We start from the raw sequence: 16,749 nt of genomic DNA, 5'->3' as shown, positions 1-16,749 counted from the left end.
GTTAGTATTTATACAGTACTGGACTAAAAAAAATTCAGTTTCCACCTAAGTACTTTTGTATAATTTGATTTAAAAATATTACTTTTAAAATTCAAAAGTATTCTCATTTTGGAATCACAAAGAACAGTATGTGTATAGATTTCTAGGCTGAACTCAAAAGTCCATCCATTCTCCATCCCCTTTCTCTAACCTCCTCTGCCCTCTATGGTTACTCCTTAGAGAGTCAGGATAAAAGGCAAGGAAAATCTGTCCCCAAGGTATTATACCTTCTTCCTTGGCCAAGTCATTTTTCCTGTTCAAGAAAAATTCAGGATCATAATAGGCCCTGATGGACCCAGAGAGAGGAGACAACCTTTACACTGTGGGTCACCTGCCTGGTAGCCTGGGCTCTAGGACAGGAATATAGAAATGGATCTGCAGTAAAACTGGGGGTGGTACCCAAGAGGTGTCCACCTTGTTTTCTATGGTCCTCAAGAAAGTGTCCTAGGATACCGATTGTATCGTATTTTCTAGAGGTTTATGAAGGAAGCAGGGAGCAAGACCACCCTGCAGCCTAGTCCATCTCAGACATGAGCTCTAGGTCAAATTATTTTGTTTTCCCTCTTTCCTTCTTAACTGCTACGTTCATTACCTCTAAACCTAATAGATAAGGCTTTTCTAAATGCTGTCACCAAAACATTCCCATGGGTTTAGGATATGCACTAGTTCTAGGCATTAAATTGAAGCAGATTTTGCTTTGGTTAACAAGATCTCTACAGGTCCTAGTTACAGAGCTGGCAAGCTACTACTAGGGTCCTCACCTGGAGGTTTGAGACAAATCAATAGCTACACTGTCTGGGCTGCCACTGTTCCAACTACAGGGATTCTCCGCAAGCTCCCACTGGGACGAGGTGGTCAGGCTGAACAGGGACTTGGTATTCACACACTGATCTCTCTCCAAAACTCCAACAGGCATAAATTATTAAAGATCTAATGAAGGAGACCACAGTCAGACTAAATGTGTTTGTTATTTAAAAAAAAATGCAAAAAGTGTCCAAGAATCAAACTGAAAATCTAGAAAAAAAGACATACTGAATAAACCGAAGGAAAAGACTATTTAAAACTAAAGGAGAGGCCTGGGATTTAGCTCAGTGGCATAAGTGCCTGCTTGGCAAATGTGAGGTCATGAGTTCAATCCCCAGCACAAAAAAAAAAAAAAAAAATGCTTATAAAACTAAAGGAGAAATACTTTAGAAAATAGCAAAACTGACAAATTTATGTACTTTTAAATAATGTATAATAGAAATGCAGAAAGTAACAATCACAATATTGAAGGAATTGAAAAGCAATTAACTGCATATACATTAACTAATAATTTGAAAACGGACCACTTTCATGGAAAATACAAAGTAAACATTTTATACCAATAGCTATAGGAAGGGTGAAAAAAAACAGAAAGATGCAAAGATCCATCCCTCAAAAAGATACCAGGCTCAGATAGTTCTGTCAGATGGAATTATCAGTTAAACTACATTGCTTATATTGCACCAGGGCATGAAGAACAAAAGTTTCACAACCTATTATATGAAGTTACTATTTTTCTGATACCAACATCTGACAATAAAACACAACAGGAAAAATCACAAGCCAATTTCACTCACAAATACAAATGGAAAGTTCACATGTTAATAAGTCAAATAGTATGTAAGAAAAAAACCATTACTATATGTTACACTCAAAGAAAGTTCAATATTAAGAAATACTAACACAATTTTATTTTATCAACAGGCAAAGGAGAGAAACGCTATTTGATCTTCAAACCATGCTAAATACATGGGACAAAATGAAACACTGTTTACACAAAAAAACACTTCCTACTAAAATGGAATGATATAATTTAACATAATATACAAGAAATCAAACAGCAATCACAAAAGCTCAATCAGCAACACCATGTTTAAGAATAAAATGCCAAGTCGTTCACATTAAAGTGGAAAAAAAAAAAATCACTGAAGAGAAAGATGTTCTCTACCCATTAAATACGTGGCAAATACACTTAACAGGGAAAGACAGACATCCCTCACCTCAACCCCAACTCCAGGGGCACTTGGTCAAGCACCTGCCTGATTCTCAGCCTCCTTATCTGAATGAAAGTAGGGGTACCACCACCTGCCCAGAGCTGTCATGAGAACTAAGGGAGAGAACTATGCAAACATTCCTCACATGTCCACCTTGCTCAATAAATAAATGACACTGACTAGTTGCGATATAGGTTAAGTGTGCTATACTATAGCAAAACTATTTTTATAAACAACATTACACAGGTATACAGTAGTGCAGAGAATAAAGTCTAGACAAGTTCTTTAGCTAACAGTGACTAATTGGATTGTGAAATTCTGGGCAAATTTCCTCGCTTCCATCTATGCCTATTTTCTATCTTTTTTTTTTCAAACAATATATATTACCTGTATCATCAAGGAAGAGAAAAAAGGCAGAAAAAAGGAAAAAGGATTGATTTTGGATTTATTCAGGACTGGAAACACACGCCTATGGGCCGAGGCAGGAAAGGATCTAAAAGGGATAATAAAGAGGCCAGTACAGAAGAGGGGTTTGCAGAGTACCCACTGCCCGCCCCACCCTGGGTCCTACCACAGTGACACCCGCTCCTTCTAGGAGACCCATATAGGTGTGTGAAGTGTTTAAATGTATGGGCAAAGCTCAGTCTAGCACTCTCCAGACCCAAAGCCATCCTACATTGCTGTAGCTAACCTGATTTCAAATGCCATAGAAATTCTGGGCACCAGGAACAGGGTAAGCGCCTAAGAGCTGGTCACACAGCTGTGCTTATGAAAATTCACCGTATTGTACACTGGATGTGCTTCTCCACCATCTATATTCTATTCTTCAATTTAAAGTCTTTCCAAATTAAAAGCTGAGAGGAGAAAAATAAAGTTTCTACCATCAGCTACAGAATTTGCCTCTGGAATTCAGTTTTAATTAATTAGGAACTCATGCGTTAGTCTCATGGAACAGAACATGAATCCATGTGAGATATCTGTCTTAACTTTTCTAGACATTGTATTATCACTAAGCTAAGAAGACGCAGCAAGAGCCAAACTAGACAAGCCAGCTGCTTTCAACCCTGACTGCATGTTCTAATTAACTGGGGAGCCTTGAAAAATGTTGGGGGTGCAGCTCTACTACCGACCAATGACAATTGGCTCTACGGGCTGGGCCCAGGCACTGATGCTCTTTTTTGGGGGTCGGGGGGTAGATAACTGAGGAAGTGAATCCCAGGCCTTCACATTGAGCTATAGCCTTTTTAAAAATTTTTTATTTTGGGACACCTGGCTGGTATTTTCTTCTTTAAAAAGCTCCTCAGATGTGTCCAATATGCACCGGGGGCTGAGAATCACTAAACTAGTTGAACCAGAGGGACTGGTCACTGGAAATTCTCAGGCAAGTTGAAGCATAGTTCCTGCTCGTCCTGGTGGAAGCTGTGGGGTGGGAATATTTAGGGTTGAAGTGCTCTGGCATCCACCCAGATCCTCCTCCACATCCCTCTTCCTCCAGATCTGAGGCAGAGGCCCATTGGAAAGCAATGCCCCTCACATGGAGGGCATAGCATCTGCAAAGTGAAGGGGAAGAGTTCTCTCAGACTGGAAACAAACTCTGGGTTCTGGCTCTTTGCCGTGCTGTTCAGATTGCTCTGGACCACTTGCCAGGACAGTCCCAAGACACACGCCACTCCAACCACACAACCCCAGAACTAAGCCCTAAATACTACCCAGGGTCCAAATGACACCTCTGGGAACCCACAGCTGGAAAACAGGAAACCAAGGACAAATAATAGCAGAAGGAAAGGGCACAGTGCAAAGGTTAGCACAGAACTCAACTATCATGCAGGATTCTGCTCAGGGACAAATGGCAGGCCAGGCAAGAAGGGAACACCACATGGCCCAACCGTCCAGAGCTCTTAGCACTGATATCTGGGGCTCCTGCATCACATCTGGTGTCTGTTCTACCTAACTGTACCACAGGAGCCCACGGTTTGGACCCAGCAGATGGCCATCTTGCCCAAGCAGTCCCATAACATTTTACAAACTCCTTACATGATCCTGATCCAAGAAACTTCACAAGTATGTTCCCAGAGGCCCTCTCTGCTCTAGCACTAGGACCAGGACTTAGAGCCAAGTTCAAAGCACAAGAGGCTAAAGTGGGGATAGGCCAAATAGGGCATCTCAGGGTGAAGAGGACAGTGGAAGAAAGAGTAACATCACAATAATCACACTGGGCACATCTTGGGCCCCACCTCCAGGTGCACCAAAAATCCATTTCCCTAGAACTCAAAAGTGCAGAGCAACAATGATCCAAATTGTGAAGGCCATGTCTTCACTCTGAGCCCAGCAGGGCCTCCCACAGTCAGTGAGCACCCTCTGTTCCCCAATCCAAACCTGTTAGGCAGCACAGAAATGCTTTGGTCCAAGAGGCACTGCCAAATGACAAGGTGCAGCAAAGGGATCCAGACCAAGTTTCTAGCCCACAACCCTTCCCGTGGTCTCTCTGTACTTCTGACAGGTGTTACTGGTCCTTCCCCTTCTGCAGTCACCACCAGAGTCAGAGATGGAACCTTCCTGAGGGATAGGAAGGTGGACTAGCAGGAAATACCACCTTCTATAAACTCCATCTGCTTAGCAGAGCTAGGAATAAAAAGCTGAAGGCTTGAAAGAAAGACTCCTGGAGATGGGGCATGTTGGGGGCAGGTAGTAGATGCTGCAGAGATGGCAAAGCTCAGGAGCTTGTAGTTAGGGACAAATTACAAACCTTTTCAATGCCTTTGTTTCCTTGCAAAGCTCATGAGGTTAGGATTACACATGAAAATGCTTGGAGGCGGGGTTGAGAAACCCAATTACTAAAACATCAAGGACATGAGCATTCTAGGCCACAGATGTAACTAGGATTTCCTTAGACCCTAATCCTCCTTTCCTTGACATGTTTATCTCTTCAGGGATATTTTTCTGGAAGACTGTGTTACCCACCACTTAGCTCCACCTTTTCTATAGCATGATTAGGCTGGGAGAGAAGAAAATTAGTTTTTTTAAAAAATCTAATCTTGACTATCCCAAACAAAAAGGTCAAAAATCTTTGGTTTAAAGAAATAGGGCTAAGATGCTTAAACTCAAGCATCAAAAAGATGAAGATGTCCATCCATACATAAATCAGGGCAGAGTTTATTACCAGCCCCCAAAGGAAGGGGCTACACTTGTAAGTTATTAAGAGTCATCAAACAGAAAGAGGGCAGAAGTCAAAATGCTTTGCCTACAGCAATATGCCTTTAGTTTTTGCAGGGCCAAGGCCACACCAGCATCTACAAGCTCACTGTGACTGTTCCCTTCCTCTAAGTCATGCGATCTGCACACACAATCCTGCCCTTCGGGGGGCTCCTTGGGTTCTGATGTTCTGTCATCAGACTCCTAGACTTGCAGAGTTGAAAGGAAAGGCAAGAAACATCCTTATCTATAGAAGGTGAAACACAAGTAAATCTTTTGAGGCATGCAGGATTTCTGGGACAAAAATTTCTCCATTCTCCCAAGTAGTGATTCTATCTCCTTGATGGACAGAAGACCAGGAAATCATGTCCAGCAAGGCTGGAGAAGCAGCCAAGGAAAGAGACCCCTGTACTTTCCCAGAAGCAAAGTTCAAAACCAATGCTGCCCAGGGTATGGCACGTAAACTGTTCATCACCTGTTTAGCAAAACATAAACACAGGAGCCTTTGGAAACTCTTCCCGTAATTTGAGGTCATCAGGATACTCAAGAGAATGATCACAGGACTTGCCCTATCAAGTAGTCACAGACCAGTCTAGATAGTAGTGAACGCCAAAGGAAAACCACACATGCTATACATGTGAAGTAGCTGTAAAAAAGAGGATCATGTTTTAGTTCTATAGCGTTTTGGAAATTAAAACAAAAACTAGAGTACTTCCCCAGATTTAGTTTGAGAAAAGCTAACTTTAGAAAACAAGCCCCTTCAGTTTGTATGAACATTAAATGACCCCCCATGGCTAACGTCAAGAGTAATAACAGAGTGGGAAATAGGAAAGAGACTAGACAACTGTGTTTCTTGCCCCTTTCTTCTCACTGGAGCCCCTACAACAGTAAGGGATACTGGATGCACACTTCAAATGTGTTGAAGGCAATTTCAGGTTTAGGGTTCACGGTCTGGGCAGAATATTTCCACCCACCTTTTTCCAGATGTCAATCCAACACATCTAAAGCCCAGATTAAGTTCTCCTTTCAAAAATAAGTCTCTGCCAGGCAAGGTAGTACACACCTATAATCCCACCTATGTGACTGTACAGGAGGACTGTAAGTTTGAGGACAGCATGGGTAGCTTAGTGAGACCTTATCTCAAAATAAAATTCAAAAATGACTGGGGATGTAGCTCAGTGGTAGAACATTTACCTAGCGTGTGGCAAGGTCCTAGGTTTGATCCCCAGTACCAAAATAAAACAAAACTAAGCTCCCTTTCCACCTGGTCCATTTCTGATAGCACTATCCTGATACATCATCCCTAGATTTTAGAAACAATAACTTCTTGAAAACAAGGTTGGCATATTGATTCTTACTTCAAAATTCCTTGAGGTTTATGGAGCCAAAAAGAAAGCAAAGGTAAAAAGCTGGGTGTATATGGTATGAGGGATTTTGTCTGCTGCGTGCAAGTTCACAGGCCAGAACATAAGATCAAAGGTTTTTCCTGCATGAAAACAAAAAGTATCAATGCTGGTTTTCCCACTTAAGAGTTAATGATTTTAGCAGGCCTCATGGCCAGCACTTGGGACACTGAGGCAGGAGAATCACCATGAATTCTAGACCAACCTGGACTACATAGTTGAATTCAAAGCCAACCTAAATTATATATGAGACTCTCAAAAGAAAAAAAAAAAAAAAAAGAGTTAGCTATGATTTTAGATCAAATAGTCATCACTTCCAACTCTTTGTGAGGTTCAAGTAATGATTTCTACTCTTTCCTGTACCTAGTGCTGAACTAGACAGTAATACTCAGTAAATGTTGAAAAAGGGATGAAGAAAGGGAAATAATTAAGATAGGGATGGGGTCACAGTCCTGGTTGAAACAACAGTCTATATGTTTTACTCATTCACGCCACCCTGTGCCATTTGCTGAAGGTTTTCTAAACGAATCTGTAGGAAAGCTACCTCCTTCTCCAAAGTTGCAGAGATGCTGGGAACAAGGGGAGTCCTCAGCTGACTGCCAGATGTCTGGGTGTGAGAGGAAATGAGGCCAAAAGCCCAAGAGGTCAGCAGTGGGAAAGAAAGGACTTAAGAGGATTGGGAGACCCAAAAGCTAAGCCAAACCAAAGCCCCTCCCCATCCTCTCTACCTCCCACCCCTAGGCAGCCAAGCCATTTGCTCCAGCCCCCAGGGTATGGGAGGGGACTTGGCAAGATCACAAAGCTCATTTCTAGCAAAAATGTCCATCTGCAGCTGGAGGAGCACAGTGCCCAGGCCCTCCTCACCAGCCCAGCATGAGAACTACAGAGCCATCAGGATGGTCCTTGAACACCTCCAGAGCCCCTGTAACATCAAGAGAAGGAAGACTCTCTTCAGCTCACTTTTCTGTCTAGCATGCCAAGCTCTATTCTTCCCTGACAGTGAGAAAGGGCTGAAGTCACCAAGGAGGTGGAATCGAGCCCTGGGATTTATTTAACTCCTGTTCTTATTATGCACAGGGAAGCCTTCTACTCGCTATCCTCAAACTCAACTCTGAAACCCTCTTGATTGGTTACCCTCCTGCTCCATTTCTCCAGGGCTCCTCCTGGCCCTTCATAAGCAAGAAAGAAGTAGGAGGAGTGTGTGGAAGGATGATGAGCAGAGATTGTTGACAACAGGGCATTTCTGCAGTGGTCAAAGGAGAGACAGAAGGCAGTGACCCTGGGCACAGACTCGAAATAGTTTCCAGACATCCTTAGCCAATGGAGTCTTCCCATGGGGTGAGTGTGGGAGTGTGGGAACCCAAAAGCAAGGATGCCTGGTGCTCTTGGCAATTGGCACTAGCTCCTGGGCAACGAGCATGTACAAAGGCCTGTCCATTGGGACATCATGGGTAGACACAGAACACACTAGACAGTAAAATGACAACTTATATCATGCTCAGCCCTATGCCTATGCTAGGCACTGTGTACACTCATACTGAACATATGGCTAATTCCTGGCTGGACTTAGCACACAAGGGACATGCATATTCCCTCCAGCTGCTGGACACTATTCACCATGGGGTTTATTTCTCCTGTACTAACACCATAAAAACATTGCTAAAGATACCTGCGTTGTCCTGTGTCTGTCTCAGCATCTTCACAAGCTCTCAGAACAAGCTCACATCCAGACAATCTGATGATGAAAAAGGGTTTGGCAAACTTGCCTCAGCCAGGGTATGTTGGGATGCTGCACCCAACTGCCCACCTGAGACATCCTATGTGGAAGGAAAGCAGAACCAGGGATGGACATGAAAAGCTTAACTATGAAAGTTTGCTGGCAGCTACAATTCTCAGACAGAAAACTCCATAATAAAAATATGCACAGACAGCCTCAGAGCTGTAAGAACACAGCCAGATATAACTACTGAGAAGAGGAAAGGGGAACGATCTATTTGGAGGGCTTCTGCAGAGTTTCAAGCAGTCTTTTCCACATACCCACAAGGGTACTCCACAAGGACTAGGCACTGGCCTGGGAACCTCCAGCAGGTCTACAGAAAACTGGCCTTATCCCAGACCAGCAGAATGGAGGCCAGAGAACTGGAGAGAGGAGCAGAAAGAAGACTTGAAAACTGGACAGAAAGCAGGTCTACCAAGGACAGCCATCACTGAGGGAGGGAGGACAGGAGCTTTTGGAGTCAACAGACTCATCAGCAGTGCCTTCCTTCAGCAGAGAAGCTCTGCTGACAAGGCTGGAGATAGGGAGGAGGAACCTGCCCCCTCTGAGCCCATCTGTTCCCAACCCCTGGTCAGCAGTGGGGAAGCCAGGGAGGAAGCAGAAGTGAAACCTGGGAATGCTCTGAAGAAAGGGAGGGACAGCCAGGAGTGAGCGAGGTGAGCTCACAGCCCTCTCCTCCGCACCCTGGCATCCCTCGTACACACTACCCTCTGCCTGCCTCGGGGCCTCCCAAGTCTCATCCCAGGTGATCGCCCACTGCTCTTGGCCTCATCAAGGCATGTGAACTCCCCCGGGAGCCCACAGCGCAACCTGGCCATCTCCTTCCCCCAGAAGCTGCTCTGGAAGCAAAATCCTTGCCCTCCCACCAGCACTTCCTGGCCTCAAGTCCCTTGGAAGGAAGCCAAGGAAACACCCTGGCCTCCAATGCACACTGCAGTCTTGCTCAGGAGCCCCCATCCCATGAGGAGAGCTAGAGCCCTTCCCTGTCAATGTCCCCACTCAGGCAGTGAGGTGGCAGGATGCCACTTACGCACCTTCAAGGAGCTTCCCACAGCTTTCCCAGGAAGTGGGAGGAGAATTTCCAGGGAGGAGAGACTAAGAGCATGTGGGGACACGAGCAGCTTCCCAACCTGCTACCCATACATCAGGCTCTTCCAGCTTCCTGTTCGGAAGAGTCCCACACTGGCATCCCCTGCCCACCTGTCCCCCTAACTCTCCTTCAGTCTCTCTGCTTCTTGAGAGACAACCACACCAAGCTGTCTCCTATTCTGTTTTCTCTGCCCTGGGCCAGTACATGATACTGCTGACTAATCCCAAACTCACAGTGGGCCCCCAGCCCTTAAAAAATGGGGCAACACCCAAAGAAACCTACAGAGCTGGGCCCTGCCAAACTGAAAGGATTATCCGTAGTTTCCTAGTAATGACAGATACCCTAGCAGATTCTCCGTTCCCGTGTCCCACATACGCCAGCCCCCGCCCTCAGTCAACCACCTGGAGCAGCAGTGCCCCTCTCTACTTCCCACACACCTGGGAACTCTCTCTTCCCAGTCTCCAGATACCAAGCCACAGAGAGTAACATCAGACACCCGCCAGCTTCTCAGTCATGATGTTGCATCAGCCCCCACCCTACCCAAAATATCCTCACCCCCACCACCTCCTCTCCTCTCCAGCCATCTCCATGGTGACAGCAGCATGACTAATGACACCCTATCAGCTTCAGACTCAGGAGCGCAATTCCCCCTCCCCCTCTCTAACACCCCCCCACGGGAGGGGGGGTCCTGCAGACTGGATGCAAACCAACAGTGCCAGGGACATTCTCCAGAGATTTCCAGGGGTGGGGAGTGGGTTGCGTGTCTTTAAAAATAAAAAATAAAAACTGTTCAACAAACCAAACCCTAACTGCACCCAAACCATCCAGCTGAGAAAGCAAAAAGAATCCAAACAAAACCCACACAGGCCTGAGAATTCATTGGCCGCCCACAATCCCACCGCCCCTCCCCCTCAGCTGCTGCTACACACAGTGGGAGATTAAGGGATCACCAGAGGAGACCCTTTATTTTTATCCAATCCAGTCAAACACTTCGCCCCCACCACACACACACACACACACACACACACACACACACACGCACACGAGGTACCTTGACAGCCGCCCCTTGTGTCCACGGCCCGGCTCCTTCACCAACCTTTATTTCCACCTGCAAAACAAGCCAGAGAGACTGATGAGCCAAGCTGGTACCAGAAAAGAAGCAAAGTCCTTCCGCTGCACCCCCCAGCACACTGAAGGGGAAGGAAGGAGGAGAGGAGGAAGGAGGAAGCGAAAGGAAGGGGCCTCGGGAAGAAAGGCTAGCAGGACCATCTTCCTGCCTCCAGCTGCTGCCCAGACCCGCGCTGATGGGTTCCTTCGCCTTCCGTGTGTTTTTGTTTTCTTTTCTCCCTTCTGAGCCCTCCCGAGATCCGAGAGGGCACTGGTCCCTCGCCCCTCGCCAGCGTCCGGCCTGCCCGTCCCTCCCGGCCCCGTGCGCGCTACCTCTGTCGGCCTCCCCTGGTGCATCGGCCGCCGCCGGGCCTCCCATTATCCCCGCCGGAGGGAGCGCACGGAGGGAGGCACTGCAGAGGCGGCGGCGGCCAGCTGCCGTGAGCGCCCGCCCGCCCGCCCGCCCTCCCCGCGCCAGGCTGGGGCGGCGCACGAGCCAGCCAATCCCGCACCCGGCCCTGCCCCCGCCGGGAGACCTGCCCAGCCGGGAGGCGGGGGCACCGCTGGGGCGCACCGAGCCGCCAGGGCTGCTTCTCGGGCCTGCCGCCGCCGCTCCCTCGCAGGCTGGGGATCCTGGGACACCCCCGGTCTTCTCCTGAGGCCACCCCGCAGGAAATCTGCACAAAGCGTCCTCCGTGCCTCCGGGGCCAAAGATGACACACTGCGCCTGGGGTAGGGCAGACGCCGGTGGGATTCCCGTCCCCGCCGCTCTAGCCAGCCTTATCCTGGCAGCCACTAGGACTCGAGAGTGGGTTGCAACAGCCTTCAGCCTTCAGTCCTCCAAGAAGAAAAAGCCGGGGCGGCACGAACCTTTACCCCATTTTGCAGATAAGGAAACACGGCAGACTAGTGGAGTAACTTACCCAAGGTGACACCTCTAGAACACAGCAGAGCCGGGACTCCATGCCAGGTCTGTGCACTCTAAAAACCATTCTGCAGTTTCACTTCTGCCCTCCAGCACCCACCTCAGAAAACAGGCTGCTTTGGGGAGCCCACAATGTCCAAGTGACTCAGCCTCCCTAAGTCAGCTCCGTTCTCTGGGGACATTCAAACGCCCACTTTATCCTACTAGGCTCACTCAAGGCTGCTGCCAGAACACACCCCACCCCACCATGGTTTCCCTCTCAGAGGTGCCCCACCCCCGAGAAGCCCCAGGGCTCAGGGCTTTGCATATCCAGAAGAGAAAGGGAGGATGGTGGTCTAAACCCCTAAAGCTCTAACCTTCTAGTTCCCAGACTCAAAGCCTCTAAAAGCTGCAATGCTTTAAAACTGAAAGGCAGACAGGATGGGCAAGAACGGGAGAAAAAAAGGGATCACCCTGCAGTCCACGCTTGGATTCAATTCCACAGCACCCCCAGCAGCTGAGCACCCCAGAGCGTCCACATCCTACATACTCCAGTGTCCACAACTCTGAGTTCAATCCCAGGCTTCAGCACACTGGAAGGGAAGGAAGGAGGGGAGGGGAGGAAGAAGAGGAGAGGAGAGGAGAGGAAGGGGCCATCATCCTGCCTCCAGCTGCCCCCCAGCACCTGACCAGGGCTAACTTACCTCTTGGCTCATCTGTAAGGTGGAGCTACCAGCTACTTCATACAGGTGTGGGGCTCGCATGAAGAAATGCAGCATGACATTTGCCACTCTGTCTGGGCTGCCAGCTACCAGCACTCTTCATTTCTGGAAGAGCTCACTGAGGCCAGAGAGAAGTGACTCATGGGGCTAGGTAGGATGTATGACAGCCCCTGAGCCTGTGATTCGCTCTATTACCCATTTGACCACAGATGCCTAACTGCTGTTCTCCCTCCCCCGGATCCCAGGGGGGCACTCCACACAGAATGAGCCACCTTAGGAGAGACTGGTCACTGGTGACAAAGCTGGTCACTGGTGACAAGACTCCAGGAGGCACCAGGGCCCACACCTGCCTTCCTCTGGGGACAAAAGGCAGCCCAATTGGGCTTCTCACAATAGAAAAGGAAACAGTTTACAACGCAGAGTAAAGAACAATCTTGTAAGTCTTAGCTCTGGATGGAAAACTTGGCTTCTTGTGCCTTTTAGCTCTTACTCTGAGCAGGCCAAGTAGAAGTCCTCCTTAATCCTGGTCTCCAAAATGCTGTCCCACTCCTTTATCCTAGTCTTCTGGCAGATAAAACAGACCACTGATTGGACCGTATCAGTACTGTTGCTGCTACAGTTTATCAAGCCCCTGCTACATACAAGGCTTTGTGCCAACCACATTGTAGGATCATCTCATTTGACTTGTTCCAGATTCAACCTTGTCTATTACAGGGAAATGGAGGGGCTCAGAGATGTGAACTTACTTACTGTCAACACAACTGGCAAGTGGGGGGCTGGAATTCAAATCTCAGCCTGTCTAGTTCCAGTTCTTTAACACTCCCTCTCTCCCGCCCCCACCAACCCCAGAGAGATGCAAAAATGACAGGTTACTCAAACTGACTACTTCTCTTCAAGATGCAGGTCTGAGAATAGTAACGTTTTCATGCTTGGAGACTTCCCGGTGCTGCCCCTTCTGCCTGGGTGCCCCTCCTCTTCCTAACAAACTAATGTAGGACAAGGCTGAATGCAAACAGTGCCTTTCCTCTGCCAGTTTCTCAGCCATCAAGTCTCCACGAGTAGCCCAGGCTCCTCCAGTGTTCTCCAGTACTGCTTGTCTAAGGGCACTAGTCACAACAAAGTGTAGTTATTTATTTACACAGCAGTCTTCCCCACGTAGGCAAGGGCCTTGGCTTCCCCCTCCGCTAGGCTCTGCACGACTTGGAATGTGCTGAGCTGAGTTTCTACACGAAGAGGGTGGAGAGGCAGGAGGCTGGGCACTGAGGTGGAGAAATCCCTTTTCTGGGTGGTCTTCTCACTGAGGTCCCCAAGGAGCCAGGGAGACATCTACTCCCCTGGAAGGGCAGAAGCTACCATAACAGTGGCTGAATCCCAGATTTCAGCCAGCCATGGATTCATCACTAGCTTGCAGGAACACAGAACCACATTTTTTTTTTTTTTTTTGTACCAGGGATCGAACTCACGACCTCACGCTTGCCAGGCAGGCACTTATACCACTGAGCTAAATCCCTGGCTCCAGAACCACATTCTTACCCAACTGCCTGTTCAAACCAATCTCCCTGCTGCCCATGCAGCAGGTCTCTATCCTGCTCTCTACTATCCCAAAGGACCCTCTAGTTCCCAAGACGTCAGCTTGTTCCCATCTTCATTCCACCCTGGCCTCCTCCTCTGCCATCCCGAGGTTCAGCAGTCACAGAGATGATGCCAGGGCCACTCTGCCTCCAGGAAACTTCACTACACACTTGACCCTCCTTCTGTCTCTATAAACCCACTTTCTACATTAGAAAGCTCACAGTGACAAGCCCAGAGGTGCGTGGGACTCCCACAGCAGAAGGATGGGGTCCAGACCTCCACACTGGCAAGAGATGAATGGATCACCCACTTTCAGGACACACACCAAGAACCGCAAGAACATGGTCACCCACAGGTAAAACTCCGCAAAGACAAGGCAATGTGAACACCTCCTGACACATATTGGGGGGTGTGGGAAGGGCTGCAGGGCAGCTACCAAGCACTAATCCTGTGGAGGCCCCACCTTGGAGGACAATACACAGACTCCTATTTAACCTTCAAAACAAACCAATGAGATGGGACTTATTCATGCCCACTAATGACAAAACTGGAATCCAGAGAGGCTAAGCACCTTGCCCAAGGTCACAAAGCTAGAAAATGTGCAGGACTCACTTTCCCTCATTTTGTCAGAGCTCATCAGTAGCTGTGATTTTCAAGCCCACCTACCTCTTTGAGAGCTGGCAGGGGATACAAAGAAACAGGCTTCCCTGCCTTGCCATGACTGTATGCTAAATGAGGTCACTCTCCACAGGGATTCGTTTAAAACTGGTTCTAGCCCTGCTTCCTCCAGGAAGCCTTCTCAGGTTACCCCAGCCCTCTGCTTGCCTACAAGACTTCTAATGTTTCTCATTTGACACTTGGAATTTGTCTGTGTGTCCTGCCTCCCCAACCAGAACTGGAACAGTTATGCTTCTCCAAAGCTATTGTGCCTTTTCAAAGCACCCTGGGGTTTCTGTCCAATGTTCCACATGCTGACGGCACCTGCAATCCACTGTGAGGAAAGTCTGACTTCCGTGCCTCTCTATCACACAAAGGATCCTGCCAAAGAAACCTAACACCCCCTCCACCTTCAGAGCCTATGTTTGAAGTCCCCGGTGTCCACGCATCAATTTCCACCCAAGTAATTGCAGCCCATCACACACACATCATTCCCTATATTTGAAACTCTTTGCGGTTGTCATGGGAACTGCCTTTGCCTTCATTCACTGATCAGGCCTCACAATTAGCTTTGGCAGCGGAAGTCTGTGTCAACTGCAATCGCGGGAGGAGGAAGCCGAGGAGGAGCAGCAGCAATAACAAGAAAGAAGGTGCCTCTCCTTGAAGATGCAGCAGACCCAGACTGAACCAAGGCACCCGCTGATGTCTGAGGGAAAACAGTGAAAAGCAGCTAACTGTACTTGTCACTTCAACAAAACAGACAGAATGCAGCCAGAATCTCTGTTAGCTGTCACTCGGACCCAGCCACACTCTGCCTATACCCACATGGTCTCCTAGATGCTTGTAGAGGACACAGTCTATGAACTTCCTCGAAGTCTCCTTATTCCAAATTCAGAAGCTGAGGACCACTAAACGTGGTAGGACCTAAGCATATAACAAGGGACCATACAACACTATGGAGAACGCAGGATACAAACACCAAGGAGTTTAGAAACCTAGAGGCAGCCTCAGAGGAAGACTTCCAAGAATTAACACAAAGCATCTAATCTTCCACTTCTAAGATCCATGAACACCCAGCCACCTGCCTGTATCCTTCTCCACCCCTGCCGCCAGCCACGAGTATTCCAGTAGCATCTCTGCACTTGGCAAGGTCAGGGGGAGGCACCATTCTCTTCATCCCTCACAGATCCCTATGCTAAAGCTCTCAGGACCCTGGGCCACAAGGGGTGCAGAGGTAATGAAGGCTCATCTCTGCCCTCAAGGCATCCCTGCCTTACAGCCCTACCAGAATGTGCTGTAATTATTTGTTTCCACACAGTCTCCCTCCCTAGACTTGAAGCTCATTAAGGACAGAGTTAATGATGCCTCCCCCTTACTCAGGCTCTGAGCACAGCCTTGTCCACACCCAGTACCGGGCAAGGCTTGCTCAGTGGGCTAGGAAGGCGACCTGCCTGTCCACAGATCAAAACAGATAATGCTCTGTCTCTGGAAACTGAAGCACAACAGAGAAAGAAGCTGCCTGGTGTTAGCTCAAGTGACACTCGGCGGTCCTGTGGCCCACGAAACACACCACTATGCTGAATCCCTTCCTAGTCTTCCAGCAGCAGCTCTTCTCTTCCCACCACCTCCCAAGCATGCACTGCTGCCCATCCTGCAGCAGAAATACCACAGGCAGGACCAGCCTTCACAGGAAGAATCTGCCGTTTTTTTCTCCTGGGACTCCAGAACCATTTCCAGTATCACTGGGGGAATCTGAGCACCCAAAGCTCACTTGGAAAGGGCAGACAATAAAACAAAAAATGAGGAGAGCAGCCCCAAGTCCTCCCAACAAGAATAGTTCATACTCTGTCCATTGTTTTTGACTCAACTGTTCCACGCTCCCTTCCTGAGGCTTCCTCTGGCAGCAGTCAGGAGGGGCAAAGAGCTATGTGGGGACACCCACAGGTTGGCTATACCCTCAGATGACTTCATCCAATGAAACGTCCATCCTAGGGCTGATGCTCTAATGGCAGTGGAAGATGTGTTATTTGTCCGCTAACTCCCCGGGTAGGCTTGGAGGTGGGACACAAGGGAGTTGGAACCTGCACAGCAGGAAGAGTCACCTGAAAGAGCCTGGGACTGCTACTTGTGCTACCTAAAGCAATCAAGCAATCCCCAGCGCTGTGGTCCTCTGAAGGACCACCAAGTTATCTCACACTGGACAGTTGGTTTGCTTTTCACCCCCGTCTCAGTGATTAATAAAAATACAGGTTACTGGATTTCTTGTGC

The 16,749-nt window shown here is 48.2% G+C and overlaps 1 protein-coding gene across 7 annotated transcripts in view; it reads right to left on the bottom strand.

Moving 5' to 3' along the window:
• Nucleotides 1–16,749, bottom strand: part of Tet3 (tet methylcytosine dioxygenase 3) — a 102,053-nt gene that overhangs the window by 74,174 nt on the left and 11,130 nt on the right. For 4 of the 7 annotated variants that reach the window (XM_063229602.1, XM_063229601.1, XM_063229600.1 and 1 more), the window contains exon 3: nucleotides 10,571–10,627. In XM_063229602.1, the coding sequence (XP_063085672.1) occupies nucleotides 10,571–10,627 (57 nt within the window). Of the gene's footprint in view, nucleotides 1–10,570; nucleotides 10,628–10,959; nucleotides 11,076–12,234; nucleotides 12,371–16,749 lie in introns of those variants that run through there. The other 3 variants (XM_023564775.2, XM_005003344.4, XM_063229603.1) reach the window with 3 other exon arrangements.

Source organism: Cavia porcellus, unplaced genomic scaffold (genome assembly GCF_034190915.1).
Source record: "Cavia porcellus strain 051 isolate PalLab524CR breed Dunkin Hartley unplaced genomic scaffold, mCavPor4.1 scaffold_18, whole genome shotgun sequence".
Taxonomy (NCBI): domain Eukaryota; kingdom Metazoa; phylum Chordata; class Mammalia; order Rodentia; family Caviidae; genus Cavia; species Cavia porcellus.
This window is presented reverse-complemented; position numbering and strand designations above follow the sequence as displayed.